The following is a 26985-nucleotide window of genomic DNA, read 5'->3' on the forward strand; positions in this document are numbered from 1 at the left end:
AATAAGGACATCTTTTTTTTAAGTCGGTTAAAAACGAGATGTAGTGTAGTTTATGAATGTGGACTGCAGTTTATAAACATTCCTACCTAAATGATCCCGTTAATTCGTATCTGCAAAAATCTTATCTTTAAAAACATTTGTAGATATTTTAGACATTTTTTTTTTATAACACTGAGGTGGCAAATATGCATACGACTCACCTGATGGTAAGCAATATTATTACGCGCACGTTGCTGACCCCGAAGAAAATTATTTACCTATTTTTTTTAAGAATCGCATGCCGTAGTCTCTTAGAAAAACCTCGACAATGAGCTCATTCTATAACTTGTGCGTTCGTGATATGACGGTTCACACGATGCCACACGAATGACCTTTTAACGCTATCTGTTCAGTGAGATAGCATTGTATATCATACAGTATACGATCATATGTTATTACAGTGTTACATAAAAGAATCCCATGCTGTAGTCTCTTAGAAAAACCTCGACAATGAGCTCTGTAACGGTCCCCCCCCTCCTACAGATTTTTTTTGGAAAAGAGAAAGGTCATCAACTCTTATAACCCTAAACACAGAAATATAAATGTAATTAGATTATTATATATAGTGAACACTCGATCATTTGGCCAAATTAATAATGTGTGATCGTCTAGTAATGCAGGACCCGTTGTGTGTGTAATAACCAAGAGGTTCTTTAATTGGTATATGACGGGAGTTAAATAATGAAGATGATTGATAAATCTATAAGGATTAAGGGTATTTAATGAGTTATACTCATTTTCATGGAACTAGAAGTTACTTTAATTTAATATTGAATTACAAAATAATTGTAAAATATAAATAGGGGAGTGGTCGAGCCCCCCACACGCCCAGACCAGTGGAAGACTTGCCAACTATCTATAACTCTTCCTCCTGAGAAGACAGGGGTATTGGAGGTATTGGAGATGCATAATGCACTGGGTAAGGTAGGGAAGTACAGAGTATTCTCAGTTCCAAACCAAATCAAAAGTACATTAGTACATCAACATTACAATGGCTCCACCAGCCCCACAATGCTTCCAGTAGAAAAGTAGTTGTTTTGCCAAAGGCAAAGAATCGAAACTGAAGTCCTAGGATCACTCAGACACGAGAGTTTACTTTGGATGCAACCCCTTTCGGTCCTATAAGGTGACATTAAGAGATCAACCTGAAGATACAGCACGTAGTCGAAACTGAAGTCCCAGAATCACTCAGTCACGAGCTTACTTATGGGGGTTTCCCTTCGGCTCAGATGTGACAACAGAGATCAAACTGTGGAGACAGCCCGAGACGTGACTGAAATCACGAGATCACTCCGACACCAGAACTTACTTATGGGAGAGGCTCCGTTTCGGCTCTATAATGTGACATTAGAGATCAACCCGTGGAGACAGCCCGATTAATATGTAGAATAGTGTGATAGGGTTTACCTTCCACACCGTAAGATTGGCAAAGCCAATATAATGTTGATAACTGCTATATGTAAACATAGCATATTTAATTTTGTATAATTTACTTAATACCAAGAATACTCAAGGATTAAGATAGGTTTTGTAAATGTTGAGTAGGCCGGAGCCAAGTATGAGTAGATCAACCCATAGGAAGAGAGCTACTAAGAGTGTTTGTTGAATAGGCCGTAGCCAGGTATGAGTAGATCAACCCGTAGGAAGAGAACTACAAAGATAGATTGTTGAATAGGCCGTAGCCAGGTATGAGTAGGTCAACCCGAAGGAAGAGAGCTACTAAAAATGTTTGTTGTATAGGCCGTAGCCAGGTATGAGTAGGTCAACCCGTAGGAAGAGAGCTACTAAGAGTGTTTGTTGAATAGGCCGTAGCCAGGTATGAGTAGGTCAACCCGTAGGAAGAGAGCTACTAAGAGTGTTTGTTGAATAGGCCGTAGCCAGGTATGAGTAGGTCAACGTCAAGGATCTCGGAGTATTACGAATCGTTTCTAATATCAAAGCAACACGATAAACCAAATTATAAAATAAGAAAAGTAATACACATATGCACATAAATTTAAATTGGCATAAACTAGAATAGAGTAAACTTAGATGAAATAGAGAACTTATAGGTACACGCACATGCACATAAAATCGTACTGCTGAAATAAAATTAATTAATTAAAGTAAATGCTGAAAGAATAAATAGATGCTGAAAATAAATCTATTAAATACTATTTTAAACCACCTGAAAATACGAGGAATAATATTAATTAGTACAGTCAGGCACATAAAATTTAAAAATGGTATAGAAATAGAAAAGAATAAACTTAAATGATAAAATTCGACAACTTGTGGTTACACACATGCACATAAAATCGTATTGCTGAAATAAAATTAATTAGTTAAAGTAAATGCTAAAAGAATAAATAAATGCTGAAAATAATCTTATTAGTCATACAATTAATAATTATGCGAGTTACACAAAGCATTATTGATTGCATATTATCTGCTTCCTCCATTTTTGTGAACATTATTTCCTTTGATCATTTTATGTTTTAATCTCTTAAATATTTTCCAACGCTAGCTGAAATCCCTAGCAAAACCCTAGCTAGTCCTAAATTATTTAGCAAAATCTATTAATATTTAACTACCTTCTGAATTTATTATTTCTAAAATTATACCTAGCTATTTGCTAAATCTAATGATAAAAGTTCTTCTCAGTTCCTAGTTATCTTTGCTAGCTGAAAACCCTATTAAAACCCTAGCTATTCCTATATCTAATGCAAAATTGAATTTAAATAATTAAATTTAAAATTTGATAATATTTAATTTAAACTACTCTAAGTTGATTGAATCCTATTCTAAATATCCTGAAAACACGAGGAAATAATATGGATTAGTACAGTCAGATAAACGGAACGGACTCACTGGATTACGCCAACCTCGAACCTGCTACGCGCCAAATCGGGTACCAGCAATCAGGAACCCGCAACACGCCAACCAGGAATCACTCGCGATTTACTTCCGAATTTAATAAAATTTAACACTATAGAATTTAAAATAAATGAACCAAGCGATTCAGGCAGAGTCTTGACCAGCACGGAGAGGAGCCTTCCTTACGGACCCGATGAATGTTCTTCCAATTTTTGCAGCTAGCCCGCCGAATGAGAAAAGAGAGCGAGCCCCTCCATTCAGGCTCTTTTATAGGGTTCCCCCCCTCGTCATTCCTTCGTCACTTTCTCCTTCGTTCATTTTTCCCTCCAATATCCCAAAAACTTCATTCAATTCATTCCTATTGGTTATCCCCAATTTAGGTTACCTATGTGCTCCGTTTCTATTGGCTCGCGCCAAAATACCACGCTTTTTCATCATACAAATACCTTCATAATTCATAAATGAATTATCCCTAAACAAAATCATTCAGAATCAAAACATATACTAATATCATAGTTTTATTAAATTTATTAGATATATAATATAAATTTTAATCTACGATAACATTCATTATTATTGAGCCAGATAGACACGCAATCGTACCCTTTCTTTCATTACTTTACCTAGTCAGGAGATAAATTTAAATTCTTCCCGCCTACGTACATAAAATATCATTCAATTCATAGTTTATCTGTGGTAGTAGATTTAGTGTCTGATTAAGTAGATTTTTCTTTTTAAAGTTAATTAAGTAATTATATTTTCACAATAATGCTTTCTTATTTTATTTCTAATTTTTTATCATAAAATAATAACTTATAATCAATGAATTTCAATTACTTTAGCTATGCAAAGCGCCCTCTTCACGTAAAAATGTAAAATATGTTTTCAACTTCCTACTCTTCTGTAAAATTTGACAGAGAAATAATTAATGTTAAGTCCTTATTGTATGCCTATAAATTCACTAAATCCTACTTAAAATTTATTAAGTATCTATTTTATAAATTTGTAACATATATGATTTTCATAGGAAAATAGTAGTTTATTTATTCGGATCCATTATGACGTACAATGTTTTTTATACCACTGAGGTGGCAAACAAGCATACGGCCCACCTGATGGCAAGTGGTTACCGTAGCCATTTTGTACATCGATTTAACAATCAATCATTATAATTTAATATTAAATTGGCATTCATATATCTAGTAGTATAATTTTGTTAGACTGTGTTCTAGCTTTATACATTTTTCGGTAAACATTAAAATATTAATTTATTATTTAAATTTCTTACAAGTTCAACACTTCTCCGCAAGATGGCGTTAAATGTATTTTTACACATATGGCTAACCGTTATAGCTCATTCTATAACTTGTGCGTTCGTGATATGACGGTTCACACGATGCGACACGAATGATCTTTTAACGCTATCTGTTCAGTGAGATAGCATCATACATCATACAGCTTAGGATCATATATTATTACAGGGTTTCATAAAAATATAAGAGCACAGTACAATAATGGAAACACAATTAATTAAGTACTACGCTCAGCGAGGTTAACTTCATAAATCAGGCGCCATACTGGAAGACGACCGAAGAGGGATAAATTTATTTTAATTTTTTTTTTCTAATCGCCAACAGCGACGTTAGAAGCTACGATTTTTTTTTATTTACTCTATAATGATATAGAAGTTTTGTTGCGATCGGGGGAGCATTTTTAATTAATTAAAAGCGAGATTTGTTAAAAATTTGCCGTTTCCTGTGGCTTCAACCGTATGAATCAGTATACAAAGTATTCTATGTCCTAAGTTAGGATTTTTTTATACAACTTAAAATGGCAAACAAGCTGACGGCCCACCTGATGGAAAGTGGTAACCGTCGCCTATAGACATGAGCAGTACCATGTACATAACAGAGTATACTGTTTATATAACCTTCCCATGTAACATATTTCCTTTAAATCCGTTTAGTAGTTTTTGCATGAAAGAGTAATAAAACATCCATTCATATATCCATTGTTGCGGATATTGCATTTATAATATCAACTAGCTTTTATTCGCGACTTCGTCCGTGTAGTCACACGTGTGCTTGTTGTATAACAAAAATACCGATAACATAAAAAGGTACTATTTATTTATTTATTTATTTATTTATTTATTTTTTTGGAAAACGTACAGCTGAATTACAGTCAATACATAATCAAATTTATATCTATGTTAAGCCATGAATCGTTTTCACATTTGCGTAATGACACAATTGATCGGTTTTTATATATGCAAAATATATACATACATACACATACACACATATATATAATGATTAAAAAGTTATAAATTTTGATGAGACCCCTTTTAGCTTAATATATAATAACAAAACAAAAGCAATATAAAGCAAGACAACATTGCTAAAATATTCAATTAGGTGCAGCAGGGCGAGAACCAAAGAATGATTTTGCCACCTGCAATTTAATTGCATGCGGTTTTGTGTGGAACAGATCAATGTCATGGTCAAACAATAATTTGTTAAACTTAACTGGAGCTCTGCAGAAAAATGAATTTCGCCTAAAGTTGGTTCTGTAACGTGGTACATACAAACACGGTGTTTTCCCACGATTTCTAGTAGGAACAAAAAGGTTTATATTTTGAACCAGTTCAGGACAATCAATATCACCTCTTGCGATACTGACCAGCAATGTTACATCTGCTATATCCCTTCTAGTTGCAAGAGGTAAGAAATGAAATCGCTTAAACCTGAGGGCCTACCATGAAATATTTTCCGAAATTTCGGGGACGAACGAAATAGAAATTTGATGTTAAAATTACATAATACATGCCGTTTAAAATTATTAAAAATATTAACATATCGTTCCTCTGGAGTATTAGGATAGGATTTATGATGAATGAAACGTAAAGCTCCATTTACTGGGTCGATTTAGGTACGAACAAAAACACGAAATTGAGCCCGAAAATTCGGAATTTCATTCCATGGGCCCCCTGGATTCGTAGTTGGGATCATCAGTTCGCGCCTTGTATTGCAAGTATTTTATGAATCTCCTCTGAATGGATTCTATCCTATTAATATATACATTATGACACGGAGTATACCCACATAAAGCTAGATTATAGAATAAATTTGATTATTATTTCATTATACTTACATTGTTCTTTTATTTCGTCCAAATAATACGAGATAAAGGTCGAATATTAATTTAATAACGTTACAAGAATGTCTAACACATTATGTTTTTCATCACTCCCTGTATGAAGTAATGGGAGAGATTCCCTCACAGTGATACCAGCCAAAGGTCCAGACTAACTACTTTATTATTTGATGTGTTTCTACCATGGTACGACTCGCCATCGACAGAGAATTCACCCTCATACATTACAGCCTAGATGGTCGCAAACAACGCAGTTTCAGAAATGTTTTCTCCCACGAACACTCAGGTTATGGACTGAGTTCCCTGCTGAGGTTTTCCCAGGAGTCTACAGCATGGGATTCTTTATAATTCCCGTGGTTGTCGTAAGAGCCGATTAAGGAAGCTTATGATGGAGGGATGGGCAGCAGCGTCCCTCTTAAAACATAACTACTGGCAAAACCCCCCTTATGGGGGAGGCTATGTTCAGCAGTGGAAACTTAAATTATATAGATAGAGTGTGTCCATTGTGTCTAAACATTTGTATGTTTCGAGAAAAGCGGCTCAATTTTTCATACAATTTTGCACGACAAATAGTTATGAATGATTCCTTTATAACTTCAATATCTATTTGGCCTTATAAATTTTGCACCTTTTTAATACGTAAAAACTCATTTTATTTATTAAATAATTAAATATAGATACGTCAAGATACATTGTGTATGCAAGTACTCGTATATAGAACACTGATAAAAAACGAGTCAGCTAATTTGACAAAAAGTTGACCCGTTTTTGAGGCTCGATGGTCTATGTATATTATCTAAAAGTGGCCAGACAACGGTTGGTACAACATCGTATAAGTACATATATAAAATAAAAAAAATGTGAAAAGAAAAATAAAGAATACAAATATTAATTTGCAATCCGGGTGTTTTTGGGACTGCCTCGATCCTATACTGTATCGGGAATGTTTGCGGAAATGCATATGGATTATTCTGCGTCCCTGCTCTGCACAGTGTGGGCTAGCCCCAACTGCGTCTAGGCCATATTGGCAAGTAAGCTGGAGCTTCTACAAGAACCATTGTGTTACGTTGCATGTGGAATGAACCCAACTATAACTATAATAACTTATAATAAAAGTATCTGTCCTGGTGACCTTAATGTATACGGAATAGGGAATAAGGAATTCCTTAATTCTTAATAAGGAATTTTTTTTTTCATCTCAAAATTCATATCTCCTCTTAAGGAGAAGAGATGGAAAACTGATCGTTAGTAGAAGCAGTCGGCCGAGATTCAGGGTCCCAGGGTGAGAAACCGGCGTATTATGCGGGTAGTATCTAAAAGCAGCGCTTTCTGCATCTTTCCCGGGAGTGAGCCGCCTCGGAATCCCAACTGTCTGAAGAATTGTTTCAGCCTGGTTGAGATAAGATCGTTCACCGACAGAATGATTGGGATGATTTCGGTAACCCCCCACATTTCGGTCACCGCGAGAGCTAAGTGGAGATATTTACACTTCTCCTTGGTTTCGGCTGTCAAGAGGTTTTCATAATGCGGTATGATCACATCCATCAAAAACACCTTTAAGTGTCGAAAAACTTTCGATCCATCACCACGATTATTGTTATTTTTTTAATTTTATGATTCAGCATTAGTTGGTATATACAGCACATTGTTAGCATATAGTACTCCAAAGGGGGGGGAGGGGAAGAATTGGTAGTAATGAGGACTACCAGTCCCAATGCTAGCAATATACCTTGAATACCTGAAGTCGCCCTGACTTCCACGGTATTCACGGCATTAGGATGTCGCTTCTAAATAAAAAAAAAGTATTTGTGGATTCAAATTTCTTCGAAGACAATTACATAACATTCGTGCTATTTCGGAGCAATGTTAATAAAAAAATACACCGTTATGCAACGTTCCCATAAGTACGAGATCCACTAAGAGCTAAGCTAAGCGAAACTAACTGTGGCTAAGCGCATGTAGCTGCAGTGCCTTTTTATATTCACCCAGTGAAATATATAGCTAAGTGAAGCTTGAAGCGAGAACTAGGAAATTCGACGATACTAATTAATTTGAGTGTTGCTATTGTCAATAATGGGGACTTTACTCCCCATAATTGCAATATCGTTGTATTTAATTCCTAGTGCATTAGGTTGAGTTCACTGACCAGAGTTTATTCTTACCTACTTTATCCCTTGCTTCCCCTGTAAATGATGATAGGTTAAGTAACCTATCAGTGTAACCACATAGTGTAAAAAAGGTTATCATTCCATTATATTACAAATAATCAAAAAAAAAATCGAATTAAGAACCTCCTTCTTTTTGAAGTCGGTTGAAAATGTGAAAGTTTGAAATATTAGTATTTTTACTACCCAATGACGCTTAAATCGTCATAGTCGTAGAATACTGACGGATCTTTATATGTAATATTTGACAGATCCGTCAGTATTCTACGACTATGACGAAATGGTTGAATATTCTTAGATTATATATGTAGTGCCTCAAAAATGGGTCAAGTTTTTGTTAGCTAACTGTCAAGTTAGCTGGCAAAAAGAACTATTCGTCAAATTCGTTTTTTTTTTATCAGTGTTCTACACATATACATACATACATATCTGTCACGCCTGTCTCCCATTAGGGTAGGCAGAAACAATTAAACAACAAATGCTTCGATTCAAACAAACTATATACTTACGCATATAATGTATTTTGATGTATTATTTAATAAACAAAACGAGAATTTACGCATTAAAAAGATGCAGAAATTATAAGACGAAATAAATATAGAAGTTATAAAGGAATCACTCATAACTATTTATCACGCAAAATTGTATAAAAAAGTTGACCCGCTTTTCTCGAAGCATTTGTATGGAGACACTATCTGTATAATCTAAGGGTTGAACTTATTTGAACGAAATTTAGTATAGGAGTAGATATTATTTGTATCCTTACTTAAGCATTATATCCAGACAGTCAACTCTGCATGAAACATCTAGTATTCCATAAAATAGCTAACCGAATTCATTCGCTTAGCTTAGCTCCCACTGTGACTACTGCATAAAGAACTTTCTTACGAGGAAATCTGTCTTTTGTTATTAAGTATTATTATGTTCTTTCTTTGTAGATGGACAGACATTGTTGTCGTAATAATACTGTGACACCTGTTCACGAAAGTAACCGATATAAATGGAACTAATAGATGGTACTGTCGTCCCATTATTTTGTTTCTGAGTTAGGAATATTTTTGTTTTTTTTTTTTTTTTTGCTCCCCGATGAATCTTGTCTCAATCGGAATGTGATGATAAATGGTAGGGAAAAGTCAATAAAGTAAAAACATTGATGTATAAAAAACTCTAGATACACAGGTAGAGACTAAAAAAATTGTATTGAAAATTGAGCGCATTTCACTTTGTTTTTTTACCAGCCAATAACGTGTCCAAACAAACGTGTCAAAATATTCATAGAAATTTGGTGAAATTATTTAAATGAGATTATTAAATTAGACTACCGACCAAACCGTCTTTCAAAAAAACGTTCACGCTCACTTTTTTACTTTATTCGAGCAGTAAGTGCTTTATATTATTCTCAATTGCGTAAATTTACAGGGTACAGAGGAATAACACCTGAGTCCTCAGGAATGGCAACGCATGGAGGGTATCATGGGCGAAACAATATACTCTGTTATGTCCACGGTACTGCTCATGTCTATAGGCGACGGTTACCAGTTTCCATCAAGTGGGCCGTCGGCTTGTTTGCCATTCTAAGTTGCATAAAAAAAATTCGTGTATAATATAGTATATTTTATATATGTGTAAGTATATTTGTTATTTATATATATTTATTCGTGTATATATGTAATTTTAGTATGTATGTATATCAATAATTAGTAGTACCGCATTCGAGTATTCTGACACTTCCCTATGGTTGACTGGGAGAGAATGCTTCTAGCATTAAGTCCGCCATGTGTACGAGTACATACATATATGTACTAATGAATAAATAAATAAAATTATAAAGCATACGTGGTACGCGATGGTAATAGATACGTGATTTCTTATTTATGTTAAGTATTTATTTATTTATTTATTCAAGGTATTTATAATATAAAGTACAGCCAAATAATGTTAACACATTTGTCTTAGTATTGTCACTAATGCCGTGTGATCCCAGCATAAAATGCATTCGTAGGTATTGTAAAAGGCAACTAAAGAACGTTAATGAATTTAACTGTCCACTGGCTTTCCCTATAAGGGAAAATTTGCCAGTACCAGTATTCGTCTACCATGCGAGGCAACGCATGGTAGACGGATTGACAAACGCAGTTAGGCTTTGGTGACATATTAAGAGGGACATTGCTGTCCATTTCTAGACCATTAAGTTCCTCTTATGACACCCACGGGAAAAGAAAAGTTGGCCTATTCTATGCCGGGTCTACGCGACCAATGATTATAATTTTTTACTGTAAATTTTATATAAAATTGTGAATCTTGGTGTTTTATTATTTATTTTATATCAATGCAAAACCGTATTTCCGGGGTGTTTACAACTTTTTCAATATCTACTCAGAGGGCAGTATGGAATAATAAAAAAAATCTAATTTCTCAACTTTCCGATCGCACCCGCGAGGCATGAACTTTTGGAATTAAAAAGTGAACCTAAACATCAATGAAATAGGTATATTTTAAATTAAATTTTTACAAATTAGTATTTATGGGGCCATCACGGATGCATCTGTACCGATTAGATTTTTAATTAAAAAAAAAATAGTAACTCTTTTTTTTTTGTATGCAACTTAGAATGGCAAACAAGCTGACGGGCCATCTGGTGGAAAGTGGTAACCGTCGCCTATAAACATGAGCAGTACCATGGACATAACAGAGTATACTGTTTCGCCCATGATACCCCCAATGCGTTGCCATTTCTCAGGACTCAGGTGTTATTCCTCTGTACCCTGTAAATTCTCTACCATATCCCACCTAAACCCAAACATAGTTATGCAAACACAACTGCTTCACGGTAAAAACATGAATGGGACATGAGTATCCAAGCAAACGACTTTTGTACAAAATCTCCCTCTAGTAAATCTAAGTAGTCTCCATAGAAATGCTCCGAGAAAAGCGGCTCAACTTTTTCATACAACTTTGCGTGATAAATAGTTATGAGTGATTTCTTTATAACTTCTATAGACAGATAGATATTCTTTATTGTTTCCCCGTTTTAGCGATAAGGCCGCCTTACCATAAATAAGGCACATTCTGTATAAATACTCCTTGTATACATCTCTATTGTGCGACAATTATATATAATAGGGGGAGAAGGGATTGTTAGTAATGCGGATTATCAGTTCCATTGCTTATAATATACCCTAACAGGTCGACCTCTCCGTGGTCTCCCCTGGAAACCATCGTGCTGAATTACAAGTGTATTCATCACGATGGGCTAACTGACCTGCCTTTTCATCCTCACCTATCATCTATCACTGGTGCCCCGCCAGCGTATACCGTTAGCGCAGGAGGGTTTTTTTTTTTTGATGGGTGAAAATGGTATGGTAACCCCGCCTGCGCTAACGGGATACGCTGGCGGAGCACCAATGAAGGGTGATAGATGAGAATGAAAACAGGCCAGTTAGCCCATCATGATGAATTCATCAGGAATAAACCATGATAGTTTCCAGGGAGAACCGCGAGGAGGTCGACCTGGTTGGGTATATTGCTAGCAATGGGATTCTCAGTCTCCATTACTAACAATCCCTTTCCCCCCTGCGCAGGAGGGGTTACCATGCCATTATAATTTCACACACACACATATATATATGTATATATACATAGTCTTCTCTGGTATATTATATATTGGTAGATTAAATTAAACAACTCTATTTTATGAAAAAAACATTTACTATCATATATTATTTTAACCTCATTTAAGCTTAGGATATACATAAAATCACATTTTCCAATACCTACCTACAACAGTTTATTACAAACTCCGACTCAGTTCATTTCACGTCTCATTACATTTAAATATATATACTGTAACTAGTTTACAACTATATATATATATATCTCGAAATAAAAACAAGTTCCATCTCTTTGAAATGAACTTGTAAAAAAAAAAAAAATAAGTTATACATCGCTTATAAAATTGATATTACATATTATATCGATCTATTTACTATCTAAAGCCTTATTTATTTATATTGTTACACAAAATTTCTAATCTACTTTTGATAGTTCGATGTTTCGTCTAATTATTATCATCCTAACCTTTTTTAATTTACAAAGAAAAAAAAAAATAAATTACCTACTTATTTAAGTAAAAAAAAAAAAAAATTTTCAAACATATTTACAATCGAAAATTTATCACGCAATTCTATATCTGGGCTCATTATATAGAAATATGTGAGATATTTTCGTCAAACATTTAGTACATAATACTATTTATTTACAGCTACATACAAAAACGTATTATCCGTTATAAAATTATTCGCTAACAACAAGCGGTCTATACTACATTAACAGTTTATTTACATCACAGATTAAAAAAAAAAATTAAGACAAAGGAACTAAGAACAGTATGCTTTAGTTATTGGTCTAGAGCAGCCGCTAGCGCTTTACCTAAGCGATTTATACAATAGTTGCTTGGTCAGCGGAAGGCAAACGCGTGCGACTGCGAACTGATTCTCAGACGATGTCGTGGCACGAGTTCCCGTTGCCAGTCCGTGTGGTCTTCGTCGGCTGTGGACGTCCAGACATCGCGTCTGTATACGGCGGTGGGCAGTACATCACCTGAGAAAGAAAAAAAATTTAATATAATTTAAAAAAAAAGCGGGAAAATTGATGTAAGGCACGCGTCACTTCGAACATAAAATAATTGTACGAAATCTATGTAACCAGTTTATTATATTTGTAAATGTACATTACTATGGAGCTAGGGTTTAACTTAAAAATTGAAGGTCTAACCTAAAAATCAAGGGGAAGGGATTATTAGTAATGCAGATTACAGTCAAACAGTCCCATTGCTAGCATTACAGGATGTATTGCTAGCAATAGAACTGAATGGGAATAGGTCAGGTTGTCTTCTACGTGGTCCCTCCTGGATCAAATGCGCTGAATCCTAGATGTATTCATCATAATGGGCTAATTGACCTGTCTTTTCATTCTCATCTATCACTGGGCACCAGTGTATACCGTTAGCGTAAGCGAGGTTACCATTCCATTATTATCTATTAAAAAAAAATACTTAAAAACTGACGTATGTTTTATCTTGATATAATTAGTTTTGATACTTCTAAAATTTACGCATACGAAGTAGCGGGCAAAACTAGTTTTAAATAAAATCACATCAGTGAAATTAGAATAGAATAGCCCGTCTAGCAGTTCCTTTAAGAAAAGATTAAAATCATTCTATCTTTTCAAGTTTGTTTAAATATAATTGATTAGTAGACTGTCATCATTGTGTTCTCTTTAATTTGATATTTATATGTTGTATTTAACAATGATGACAATGATTTGTATCTTTAAGAGATAAGTTCGCCTTTGCTAACATTGTTATTAACTCATTGTTGTTACTGTATGTTTTATTGCAATAAAGAATAATATATATATATATATATATATATATATATATATATATATATATATATATATATATATATATATATATATTATTATTATTAGTGATCCATGGAAATATCAGTTATACTCGTATTTGAACATTTATTCTTATCATCATATAAGTAAAGAAGAATATAATAATGAGGTAATATTTGTTTTATCATAACACTAGCTGTATCCCGCAGCTATGTTTGCGCAAATTTAAAATAAATAGTACTCAATACGATGGTTCATTTTTATGTAACTTAGAATAACAAACAGCCCATCTGATGGGAAGTGATAACCGGCACCTATAGACATGAACAGCACCATGGATATTACAGAATATACTGTGACACCCGTGATAACCTCACGCATTACTATTCCTAAGGACTAAAGTGAGTAAATTTACTGCTATGATATAAATGTAATATCTCTACTCTTTCAACCGAAATACTGCATGCTAACACAACTGTTTTGAGGATTGCCAGTAATGGGGATTAATGGCCGAATCGACCTCCACGTGGTCCTCATAAATCGTCATGATCGATTCCTGGTCAATTAATCACAACAAAACCCACTGACCTGACTTCATCCTCATCTATCATCCCTCACTGGTACTCTGCCAGTGTATACCGGTAGCGCAGGCGGGATTATCATTCCATTTACATCGCATTAAAAAGCGCATCTTCTTGGCGACAAAAACATGAGGCAGTACCTCGGTCTCGTAATAATTTTGAACTATACGCCGTAGTTGATTTTAAACTTTGGCGTTGTTTACACATATTTTAAATACACAATTTGAACTTAAACGCAATGTAAAAGCCTTTGCAGGTATATAGTATCAATATACCTGCTTCTTTATTGCCGAAGTTTCACGACTGAAGTGAGTGGCGACTTCGCCCGGCAGCCCGCGCTATCTCTTCGGGTACTCTCACACTTGACTTTTACATCGCGTTAAGTCCCCATCGTGTATTTAAAATAAAAAGATAGTCATGCAGACGACCTTTATAAAAGTTTCCCCTTTAGTTATTTTCCGAAATTAAATACGTCAGGCTTAGCACAAATTATAATTACATTGCCTCTGGTAAGTGAACGAAACTCTAAAAATGCCAATTCATTTGGAATTTAAAGGTAAATCAGCATTAGTGTTGCCATATGTGTTTTTTTATTTCTCCCCAAATTTCAAATATTATTTCTCTAAAATGTATTTTCAACACTTTAAATCACTACCAAGACCGTTTTAACAATATTTTAATGACGCGTTGCTCCCTGCACTGATATTAACATTATCTTACTATTTTTGTCTGTCTATACATAGTATAGGTAGTCTATGCCTACCTTTTTTTCCCGTGGATGTCGTAAGAGGCAACTAAGAGATTTTATGGTCAAATTTTATGAGGAATAGGCAGTAGCGTTTCTCTTAAAACATCACCAAAGGCCGAACTGCGATTGTCAACCCACCTACCAAGCGTGGCAACTACTAGCAGAACCCTTCAATTATGGGAGAGGCCTGTGTTTAGCAGTGGACAACTATTGTTTGCATGGTATGGTATACACAGTTTAGCTGGGGAACGCGAGTTGAAGTATAGACTACAGAGATATTTTTTTTTATACAACTTAGAATGGCAAACAAGCTGACGGCCCACCTGATGGAAAGTGGTAACCGTCGCCTATAGACATGACCAGTATCATGGACATAACAGAGTATACTGTTTCGCCCATGATTCCCTCCATGTGTTGCCATTTCTGAGGACTCAGGTGTTATTCCTCTATACCCAGTAAATTCACGCCATATGCTACCCTTCAAACCGAAACACAGCCATGCAAACACAACTGCAGACATGTTTTTGTCCGCAGAATCCGAAATTATAGGTCATTAAGAGAGGTGAGAAATTGTAAGAAGTCTTATATCTCTAGCTACAAAAGAGGCTATATTTTTATTTAGTTAACCAAATTACATGTGCTCTCAAATAAGTTATTATAGATAGATAGATACTCTTTATTGTTTCCTCCAAAAGATTACAATAGTAAACTTATTATAAATATAAACAATTACAAGAAATAATCACAATGAGAAAACAATGGGCGACCTTATTGCTAAGAGCGATCTCTTGCAGGCAACCTTTGGATGGAGAGGAGTAATTATAAACAATTTGGTGGGAGGCACGATGAAAAATTCTGTTAGTTCTCCACACCATGTTTATTTCTCTCTAAAAATATCTTTAACTTTCCCATTTCGACAAAACAACATTGTTAATGAAAATTGAGAAAAAAATAAAACGAAATCTGGCAACACTGAGGCACACAAAATCATAGAGGAATAGAGGTCGAAATGAATTAGCTGGCATTACAAATTGTTTACAAGCAAATTTTTCCACCCACCGCCTCGATTTCAATTATTTGATAAAACGAGCAAATATCATTTCATTGGATATTTCCGTTTGCGATTTGTCGGAATTGGAATGTAATTTTTTGTGTAAATGCTTGTAATTGAATCTTCACTTGTAAAACTTGATTGCTACGCTCAGAATTTGTCCATTGGTAAAATGTGACCTTTTCAAGCGACTTCAAAAGGCGAAGCTATTAAATTCACTTGTATTTTTTGTGTATACATTCATGTTTCTACCGTGAGCAGCTGTAATTGCATGGTTGTGTTTTGGTTTGAATGGTGATTTATTTGAAAATTGAAAACAAAATGTAATTTGTGTACTAAATTATAATATAGCATTGGTTATCAGCAATCAGCAATCCTTCTATGTAATTCCTTGTTCTTAGCTGCCTACCCATTTTCTAGTATTTATCTCTCTGCAATATGAGACAGATTTGAAACTTTTTTATTGAACATTTTCGTCGACACGTTATAATAATAATAATAATAATAATAATAATTTTTATTTCAGACTTTTTGGTCCATTAAATATTTATTAGTAACAATATTCTTAAAAACTAATGTTAGTAAATTTACATACACAATACACATACACACACATACACACATACAATATATTAAGTAGTATACAGATAATCACCGCTGCACAATTCCATTGGAAATTGCGCAGCAGTGATTAACGTACACACAGTCCAGCCTGCTTGCTATCATACTCAGGATGCTGTTGGTGCTGGCACGTACTCTGCGCACCAGAGACGCACACCTTTTTCGCATCGTGGCATAAAAACAATCTACACGATGCTCAGCGAACATCCCTGACGCGCTGCAGAATCGTGGCAGCCCCATCAACACCCTGAACGCGTTATTATATTGGATACGGAGGTCGCTGTAGGATTTTTGAGTATATACAGCCCACAGGTTGCATGCATAGAAAGATGTGCAATGTGATCTAAATAACGTAATTTTAACTTGTCTAGAGCACCGCGCAAACCTGCGTGCTATCATATTCGCCCTCACCGCCAGCGCCCTCCGCTCCCGTTCAATGTCATCATCATCTTTGAGATCCGAGGCCAATTGATGTCCTAAATATTTAAATTTATATACCCTCTTCAGCGCTATACCCTTAAGTTTAATATCTGGAAAGCCCATTGAGTTTTTGCCTCTGCTCTCAAAGACCATGACCACACTTTTCACAGCATTGTATATCAGTCCGTGGCATGCAGCATATGACTCGCAAATAGCCACGAGTTTTTAAGCCCACATATCGACGCGCTGAGCAGCACCATGTCATCAGCATAACTTATATTATTAACATTAATGCCGTCTATGTGACAGCCGACACGGGTACCACTCAAAGCAACAATCAGATCATTAATATACAGATTAAATAGTACCGGCGAAGACAACCCTCCTTGCCTCACACCACACTCCAATCTGTATGACTGCGACATAGTCCCCGCCCATCGCACGCTGTTGAGCTGATTTCCATACCAATATTTGCAGATATTTATGAGCTCTGATGGTAATTGAAAATTTTCGAGCTTTTTCCACAAGATGTCATAAGAAACCAGATCAAAAGCTCTCGACAGGTCGAGGAAGCATGCATGGACTGGCGTTTTTCGATTTGTATAGTATCTAATAGCATGCTTAACACAAAGAACAGCGCTTTCAGTTGACAGTCCAGTTTGAAAGCCAAACTGGTTGTCATGAAGTTTTATATGCTGAGTCAGTCGAGAGTTAAGCATGCTATCAAACACCTTTGAGACAACAGTAGCTAAGGAGATTGGCCTATAATTATTTTTGTCTGTTATATCAGAAATTTTATTCTTAACTACAGGTATCACCACTGTTCTAATCATCTCCTCCGGCATGTACGAGTGACTTATACAAAAGTTAAAGAGCATTGCCAACAGTCTCGCCAAGTGTGGCCCAGCATGTTTTAGATGTTCAATACTGAGACTGTCGTGTCCTGGAGATTTACCTCCACTCATAGATTTTATAATTCGATCTACTTCACTAGCAGTACATCTAATTTCCACCACACGTCCAGTCTCAACATTCAACTCCGCACGCGATGGCCCCAAAGGGGATTTAACAGTAAAATGATCCTTAAAAAGATCAGCTATGTTCTCGGCATTACTTACGCCTTCAATAGACACAGGAAGGGCAGACTTTGTACTAAGCTTCCTCGTAGCCTTCCAAAAAGACCGAAAGTCATTATTAGAATGATGTGAAGCTAGAATATCCATCTTTATTTGTTCTTCGTGGTCTTGACACCACTTTAGACGTTTCTTAAAGTATCTTCTAGCCTCACACATATCATTATAGATGGAGCCAACTCTAGGTTTACCATAATCACACCAAACATGAAATTTCTGCCTGGCATTCCTGTGTGCCTCATTAACATGTTTATTCCAACCTATTACAATTTTCTTTTTCTTACGCTTACAATGTGTGTTATTTCTACTAGCTACAGCCGCTCTCTTTAGTACATTTATTATATCATTATACAACTTATCAATGACCTGTCTATGTTGTATAACATTACAAGTCTGATCGGCACAGTTATGGAACTCGGATGGAAACTTAAGAAGTTTGAAATGAGAATGACACTCATTATAATATGAGTCGATTTGTTCTATGCCTCTGTCACCCCACAAAACATTGTTACGTTCACATTTTACTTCTTCTATCTTAGGTGGAACTACGTCTAAATTACACTCAAGAATCAGCGGAAAATGGTCTGACCAGAGTATGTCATATTGTATGTGCACTCTACGTACAGAGGACACAGCCGCTTTCGATACTATACAATGATCTAGCCACCGCTGCGACCCATGAGCTTCACTCACAAACGTAAAACAGTTCGATGAACCCTTCAACATTTCTATATCTATACAAGTCCATTCCTGTTCCTCACAAAATATAGATAATTCCTTAAAGAATGATTCTGTGGGATGAGCATTGAAATCGCCCATAATATAAACACAATCCACATTATTACTGTCTATGATTGCACTTACCGAGCCGAGAATGTCCGTAAATTCCACTAAGTTTGTAGACATATCGGTAGGCATGTAGACACTCATCACTAGGATTGACCGCCCTTTTAACATTATTCTTATCGCACATATGCGGGGATTATCACATGGCACTACTACAACATTGGAAAATACACTGTGCCGCCAGAGGATCGCGACACCACCGTGCGGTCGCCCGCGCAGTATTCCCTCCGTTGTATCGATCGCCGACGTTCCCGTAGATGTAAACTCGCAATCTATGCTGCACAAATATGATAGGTCACTCGGCAATAACCACGTTTCTTGCAGGGCTATGATATCCGATCTTTTACATAATTCCCGTATCCCTTCTACAGAGCGCTTCACATTCTTACAATTGAAGGTAACAAAGTTGTAGATCCCACTATCCATAATTTTGGTGTGTAATGCCGTCAATGGAAATATGTGCGTTTCCAGTCGATTTTTTTAGTTTAAAATTAATAAACCGTCGAAAAATTATCCCTTCTGGCCATATATTCTCATCCAAAAACAACGAGACTTTGTTTTGTGCTACAAAGAATTTGAATGCATTGTAATCACATTGACGCTTAATGGATATTTTCTCTAATGCTACTGTTTCTTGTGTCATCTTACAAATGTATCGAACGATATCTGATTCTGACGTATTTTTATGCACATTAGTAATAAACAGTGGTATTTTTCTCTCAGCAGCTCTAAACATCTCATCTGTTCCGATTACAACTGTCCCTAATTTTCCTTCAATGCGTCTATTTTTTTTTCTTTTCTTCTCGACGATTGTCCATTCATTATTAGACCTTACGGCACCTGCATAAGATTCAACAAGTGTTGTACCTACTTTGCCGACCGTTCGCTGCGTGGACTGCCGGTTACATGTCAACAATGACTCATCGCGTTTCGTATTGTCGGTTACACGGCTATTTTCAGTTTCAAACGTTTGATGGAACGTTGCATCGATAAGTGTATCACTACTACCCTCCGGATAATTTGTGTTTATATTTATATTTCTATAATGTAAATTATTATCCCGTGTAGAAGACATTTCACCACTGGATTCATCTTCATGATTACTTATAGTAGACTCATCCATAACCGATAAAGCTATAGGGCCGCTGTCACGATAAGCACCTCTTTTTATGTTAATCTTAGCGGCAGAGAATGGTGGCGAAACGGTTTTTAAATTATAGCACTCCTTTTTAACTTCTTCTAGCTGCTTAACAGTTGCATACGATGATTTAATTGTTTTAATTTCAGACTGTACTATCAATAGGTCTTTCAGGACTTTAGATACGTCCAAATGATCCCAGGTGATAGGTGGCAGTTTTTCAAGGTCACGAGCAACAAATATAGGCAGCATATCAGGATCAGTGACTTTGAAGAAGCTGAGTATGTCGTACAACAGACGATCTCCCTTTCCTTTTCCTTTACGTGCGATTCTTCGTAACTCTGAAGACACTGATTCAAATAGTAACGTATGTGACTTTTGAACTTGTTCACTTGTAAACGATGATGCACAGATTTTTACTAAGCTTTCTTCATCAGCTATCGATATTTTGTTCTGTATGTAAGACAGAAGCTCATCAATTACAATATTACAGGTAGCACATTTCACAGTACACGACATTTTTGCGGAAGTATTTCGCGTATCAAAAAACACATCTAACGCCCGTGAACACGCGCATGCGACTGCCAATAATATTTTAAAGAATAAAATAAAATTGAAAATGGAATACTAATTCGAGGTGGAAATATGTTTTTCTTATAATACATTCGAAAATAGAATAGCCAATAGACAAACGCGATATCACGGATAGCGTATTCCATTTTTAATTTTATTTCGTTATTGTTTTTTTAATCGATAGCACCAATCCACTCGGTGTTGTATAAAAGGTAAAATAAATTTTTCCAACCTCACCCTTATTTGAATAAAAACATTTTATATCTTGTTTGATGAAACATTTTTTAGATATTTCTAGAAAATGTAAAAAATATACTATTTTTATGTTCTGTCATCCTGTATGGGTTTGAATGTTAGTCCATAAAAAGACGAATATATGTGGTAGGGATGCGAAAGTTAATACAGATGAGTGGAATGACAAGGAATGACAGAATAAGATATTAGTATATACGAGGAAGTGTGTGGTCCCGGCATAGAATGGTCCAACTCTTCATTTCTCACGGGTATGGTAAGAGGCGACTAGAGGAACCTAATAGTCGAGATATGGGCAACAGCGTCCTTCTCAAAGCATCACCAAAGCCTAATTGCTAGGGGGGGAAGGGATTGTTAGTAATGAAGACTGAGAATCCCATTGCTAGCAATATACCCAACCAGGTCGACCTCCTCGCGGTTCTCCCTGGAAACTATCATGGTTAATTCTTGATGAATTCATCATGATGGGCTGACTGGCCTGTTTTCATTCTCATCTATCACCCTTCACTGGTGCTCCGCCAGCGTATCCTGTTAGCGCAGGCGGGGTTACCATATCATTTTCACCCGTAAAAAAAAAGCCTTATTGCGGTTGCCAATCTGTCTGACCATTGTAGCAACTATTGCCAGAACCTTCCAGTCTGCGTGGGAGGCTTATGTTCAGCAGTTGACAACTGTTGAAGATGATGATGTACGGGGAAGTCTAAAAGTTGCACCAGTTACGGAGAAGTTGCGAAGTAATAAACTGTTGTAGTGATTGACCTAGCGATAAGACCACCTTTTGTACGTTTATGCGTATATTTTGATCTGTAACTTATGATACTATATTTCACTTTAATTATTTAATTTTTATTATATATTTTTATGTTTCTGAAGTAATAAATGAATGAATGAATGTGTATACTTTATTTGCATTATACAATATAGGAAATAAAGAAGACAATTTACAAACACAACGATACGATTGTAATTGAGCAATCTTTTCAAGACAATTTTAGGCTAATGGACTAATTGTTATACAAGTAGGTATATTAGTAGAACATTAAGGAAAAATATTACAAGTATTTATTATATATATATATATATATATATATATATATATATATATATATATATATATATATATATATATATATATATATATATATGTGTGTGTGTGTGTGTGGGTGCGTGCGTGCGTGCGTGCGTGCGTGCGTGCGTCCGTGCGTGAGTGCGAGCGTGCGTGAGTGCGTGCGTGCGTGCGTTCGTGTGTACGTGTGTACGTGTGTACGTGTGTGCGCGTGTGTGTGTGTGCGTGTGCGTGTACGTGTGTGTGTGTTGGACTCTTTTTTCCGCGCTTAGCCTCTCATTTAGCATCTCCCGCTGTGCGTGAAGTTTAAAAAGGCTTTATCTATACCAATGTTTGACATCCACCCCCGACTTAACAAATTTTATTTATTAAAATTTCAATAAAAAAATATCAAATATTTTTCTTAACCCTTTATATAATAAAATATAAATTTCATTTAACATATACATTAAGAAAAACTTAGTGGAACTTTTATTGTTGAACTTCAAAGTCGTTATTTCCAACTTAAAAATTGCTTATCAATTTTTCTTGTACACAATTTGTGAGTCTATCTGCTCGAGTTTATCTTACAAACATCAAAGTGAATATTCTGGGAAACAGACGGGTGGATAACAAATATGAACCGCTCAACAGTTCAATGAATACGTATTTGTCATTGATCGTGTAAATTTGAAAAAAATATTTTATTTCCTAGAATCGTACGACAACTGTAGTACATTGCACTACTTATAGGGCAAGCTTTTCCATTTCCAAATGACTTCAAAAAGAAGATTTTCAATTCGGCTGTACTTTTTTTTATTACCTCGTATCTCCGTCAGTTGTAAACCGATTAAAAAAAATATTTTTTTTATTTGAAAGGATATACTTACAAATTCATTATTACCATCATACCAGCCTTTATCTGTTCACTGCTGAACAAAAGCCTCTCCTTAGGGGTGTTTTGCCAGTAGTTGCCACGCTTGGCAAACGGATTGGCAACCGCAGTTAGACTTAAGATATGTTTTAAGAGGGACGCTGCTGGCCATCCCTCGCCCTCCCTTAGTCGATTATAATGACACCCACGGGAAAGGATATGTTTTCTTTCTATGGAGAGGTTTTAAGAGGGACGCTGCTGCTCATCCCTTGTCCTCCTTTAGTCACCTCTTACGACAGCCGCGGGATAGTGAGGGGTGGTCTATTTTATGCCAGGACCACAAACTTACAGATTTCTGTAGTATATATAGTATAAACATTGCAAAGAGCAAGTGCATGCAGGTGGCTCAGGGCCATTCTTTATGGCAGTGTATGGGGGAGGCTTATGTCCAGCAGTGGACGGATGATGGCTGAAACGATGATGATGATACAGTACAACTATATTATTATATTAGTTTAACTATATTAGTTAAGTATATATATCAGAGGGAGACTTTGTACAAAAGTCGATTGCTTGGGTAACTCTGTCACATTCGAGTTTCAACCGTAAAGTTTGCATAGCTATGTTTCGGTTTGAAGGGTGGGATATGGCGTGAATTTACTGGGTACAGAGGAATAACACCTGAGTCCTCAGAAATGGCAACGCATGGGGAGTATCATTTTTTTTTTTTTTTTTTTTACAACACAGGGGGCAAACGAGCATGCGGCTCACCTGATGGTAAGTGACTACCGCCGCCCATGATCACCCACAACACCAGCGGCATTGCAGGTGTGCTGCCGGCCTTTTAAAAAGGAATATACTCTTTTCTTGAAGGTTATGTTGTCGTATCGGTTCGGAAATACTGCTGCTGGAAGTTGATTCCAAAGAATAGTTGTGCGTGGAAGAAAGTGCCTTGAAAAACGCACGGTGGAAGACCGCCACTCGTCCAGATGATTGGGATGAAACTTTAGTTTGTGGCGGGTTGTACGGTGGTGAAAATCAGCAGCAGGTATCAATCCGAACAATTCCTCAGAACACTCCCCATGATAAATTCGGTAGAAGATGCACAGAGACGCAACATCTCTGCGCAGTTTCAATGGGTCAAGTCGGACAGTAAGGCGTTGACTATCGATAATTCGAGCCGCCCGACTTTGAATGCGGTCTAACCGAAGGAGTTGGTACTGTGGCGCTCCTGCCCACAGGTGAGAACAGTATTCCATATGCGGCCTGACTTGGGCTTTATATAATTTCAGGCGGTGTTCTGGCATGAAATATCGTCTCACCCTATTGAGCACTCCTAACTTTTTGGAAGCTATCTTAGCCTTCTCCTCCAGATGACCGCAAAACTGGACGTCGCAAGATATATCAACGCCCAGAATTCCTAGACTTGACTTTTTATCAAGGGAAGTGCCCTGAAAGTGAGGAGATACGACAAACGGCGTCTTTTTTGCGGTAAACGCGCAGACTTGTGTCTTTTTGGGGTTAAATTGGACAAGATTTTGTTCACCCCAGATCGAAACTTGATGGAGTGAAGTTTCGATTTCAGACACAAGTCTATTCCGGCACTCATCGGTATGTGTCCGCGAGATCTTTGCATGACCGGTATATAATGTATCTCCTGTACTGTCGTCCGCATAGCAATGAATATTACTTATCTGTAACATATCATTGATATGCAGAAGAAACAGAGTCGGAGATAGTACACAGCCTTGCGGGACACCAGCATTCAAAGGTTTTAAATCAGAGCATGCACCGTCGACTACGACCTTAATGCTACGTTCCTTGAGAAAACTGGCGACCCAAATGCACAGTCTCGCAGGCAACCCAAATGAAGGTAGCTTTGAAAGCAGCGCTCTATGCCACACCCGATCAAAGGCCTTCGCAATATCCAGACTAACTGCTAAGGCCTCTCCCTTACTCTCGATTGCCACTGCCCATCGGTGTGTTAAGTAAGCCAAAAGATCACCGGCCGAACGTCCCCGTCGAAAGCCATACTGGCGATCACAGATCAGCCGGTGCTCTTCTAGGTACCGGAGCAGTTGACGGTTAATGATGGATTCCATAACCTTCGAGAATAAGGAAGTGATAGCTATGGGCCTATAGTTAGCTGGATCTGAGCGATCTCCCTTTTTAGGGATCGGATGCACCAGAGCAGTCTTCCAAAACTTTGGGACTATGCCCGATGAGTAGCTAAGCCGAAAAAGATGCGTAAGAACCGGAGCCAACTCTGGTGCGCACGTCCTAAGCACAATTGGAGGAATACCATCAGGCCCACTCGACTTATGGATTTCGAGAGAGAAAAGTGCTCTACGCACTGAGCTATGCGTGAATTTAATGTCAGGCATAGAGCTCCTACAACACGTGATGGTCGGTGGTGGTTTCTCCCCGTCATCCAATGTCGAGTTTGACGCAAAGATGGATCCAAGAAGATCGGCCTTTTCTTTAGCGTTCTGGGCCAACGAGTCATCCTCCCTGCGCAAAGGTGGAAAAGATGACTTACAGAAATTCCCTTGTGCAGCTTTGGCAAGAGACCAGAAAGCTCGAGTCCCAGAGGGCAAACTAGCCAGTCTCTTGCCAATTCTACTAATATGCTCTGACTTCGCTGTGGCTAAAACTCTTTTGAAAGACCTAGAGGCAGAGTTATACTTCTTTTTAAGAGCACTGGTGTTAGGATCTCGCGACGCCACACCTTTAGCCCAGGTTAGGAAGCACTCCTGTTTCAGACGAGATGCTGTTCTACAGGAGGCTCCATACCAGGGCTGGGATTTCCCGCCGACGGGCACCACAGAGTTAGGAATAAATAATTCCATTCCCTGAAGCACCACATCAGCAATGGAATCGGCAATGGCGTCGGGATCATCCAGTGTGAAGCAAATCTGCCTCCATGGGTAAGATGCGAAAAAAATCATGGGCGAAACAGTATACTCTGTTATGTCCATGGTACTGCTCATGTCTATAGGCGACGGTTACCACTTTCCATCAGGTGGACCGTCAGCTTGTTTGCCATTCTAAGTTGTATAAAAAAAAGAAATTAAACTAAAATTGTAATAAAAACATAAATACAAATAAAAGTAATTGTTTGTTCATGAACGCTTTGTAATCCAAACGGTGTTGCCCGTCATGGTAGAAGGACGTACCAACACGCTAATGCAATGACGAGTTTCCCCGTCACCAGTCAGCAGCGCTCAGAAAAGACGAATGACTTCGTCACCGACACACACACGCACGCACACACACGCACACACACACAACTCCCAGATTGAATTATAATTATTTATCTCTTCCTATAAATTATATTTATTACATTGAATTCATTTATTATATTCAAAGTACTTAGTAAGTAACCCTGCGGAGTGAGACCCTGGTGAGCTGTAATACAGGTATTCTTATACCTATCTCAGGCACCAATCTCTCACAGTTATATTTATAATTTGATTACTTCAATATAAGCATGTCTCATTGTATCTCACTGTGATGAATTGTGAAGAGAAAATAAATCTATTTATTATATTATTATTAATTAAAATATACCGGTAAGCAAAATATTAAAAGGATTACCTTTCTGAACGCGACCCTGAAGTTCTCCGACAGGAACGCGTACAGCAGCGGGTTCACACAGCTGTTCATGTACGCCAGCACGTGGGACACGATCTGCGCCGTCACCGTGAAGTAGGTGATGTTGTATTTGTCCAACGCCTTCACCAGCAGGATTATCTACAAGCAAAATAGTTCATCAACAATCGAAAATAATTTGATTTCTCTCTTTATTGCACAAAAACTGTATTGCAATATAATGAATGAATAACTGAATATACTTTATTTGCATTATACAATATAGGGGGAAAAACAATTAATAAATGTAACGATACAGTTTTATAAGTATAGTAAGGCGGTCTTATTGCTGAGAGCAATGTTTTCAAGACAACCTTAGGGTAATGGACTAATTATTGTACAAGCAGGTATTGTATAATTAAGAAAATTAACAGAATAAAACATTAAGGAAATAGTACATTACTGCAACGGCCAGCAACTGAGGTATTGATGG

At 36.8% G+C, this 26985-nt stretch overlaps 3 protein-coding genes across 4 annotated transcripts in view; all 3 read right to left on the bottom strand.

Moving 5' to 3' along the window:
- Window positions 1–11850: 11850 nt before the first annotated feature.
- Window positions 11851–26985, bottom strand: part of LOC113511459 (allatostatin-A receptor) — a 168461-nt gene continuing 153326 nt past the window's right edge. For both annotated transcript variants that reach the window (XM_052903377.1, XM_052903378.1), the window contains 2 exons: window positions 26499–26654; window positions 11851–12815 (listed from right to left, as the gene is read on the bottom strand). In XM_052903377.1, coding sequence (XP_052759337.1) covers window positions 12711–12815; window positions 26499–26654 — 261 coding nt within the window. In that variant the 3' untranslated portion in view covers window positions 11851–12710. The remainder of the gene's footprint in view (window positions 12816–26498; window positions 26655–26985) is intronic.
- LOC128202579 (uncharacterized) lies at window positions 16501–17253 on the bottom strand. Its single transcript, XM_052903379.1, has one exon. It carries the CDS (start codon window positions 17191–17193, stop codon window positions 16651–16653), a length of 543 nt encoding a protein of 180 aa, XP_052759339.1. The 5' UTR covers window positions 17194–17253; the 3' UTR covers window positions 16501–16650.
- Window positions 19302–20736, bottom strand: LOC128202578 (uncharacterized). Its single transcript, XM_052903376.1, has one exon. The coding sequence runs from the start codon at window positions 20674–20676 to the stop codon at window positions 19438–19440; it is 1239 nt and encodes a 412-aa protein (XP_052759336.1). The 5' UTR covers window positions 20677–20736; the 3' UTR covers window positions 19302–19437.

Source organism: Galleria mellonella, unplaced genomic scaffold, assembly GCF_026898425.1.
Source record: "Galleria mellonella isolate WM207_F2 unplaced genomic scaffold, CSIRO_AGI_GalMel_v1 utg139, whole genome shotgun sequence".
Taxonomy (NCBI): Eukaryota; Metazoa; Arthropoda; class Insecta; order Lepidoptera; family Pyralidae; genus Galleria; species Galleria mellonella.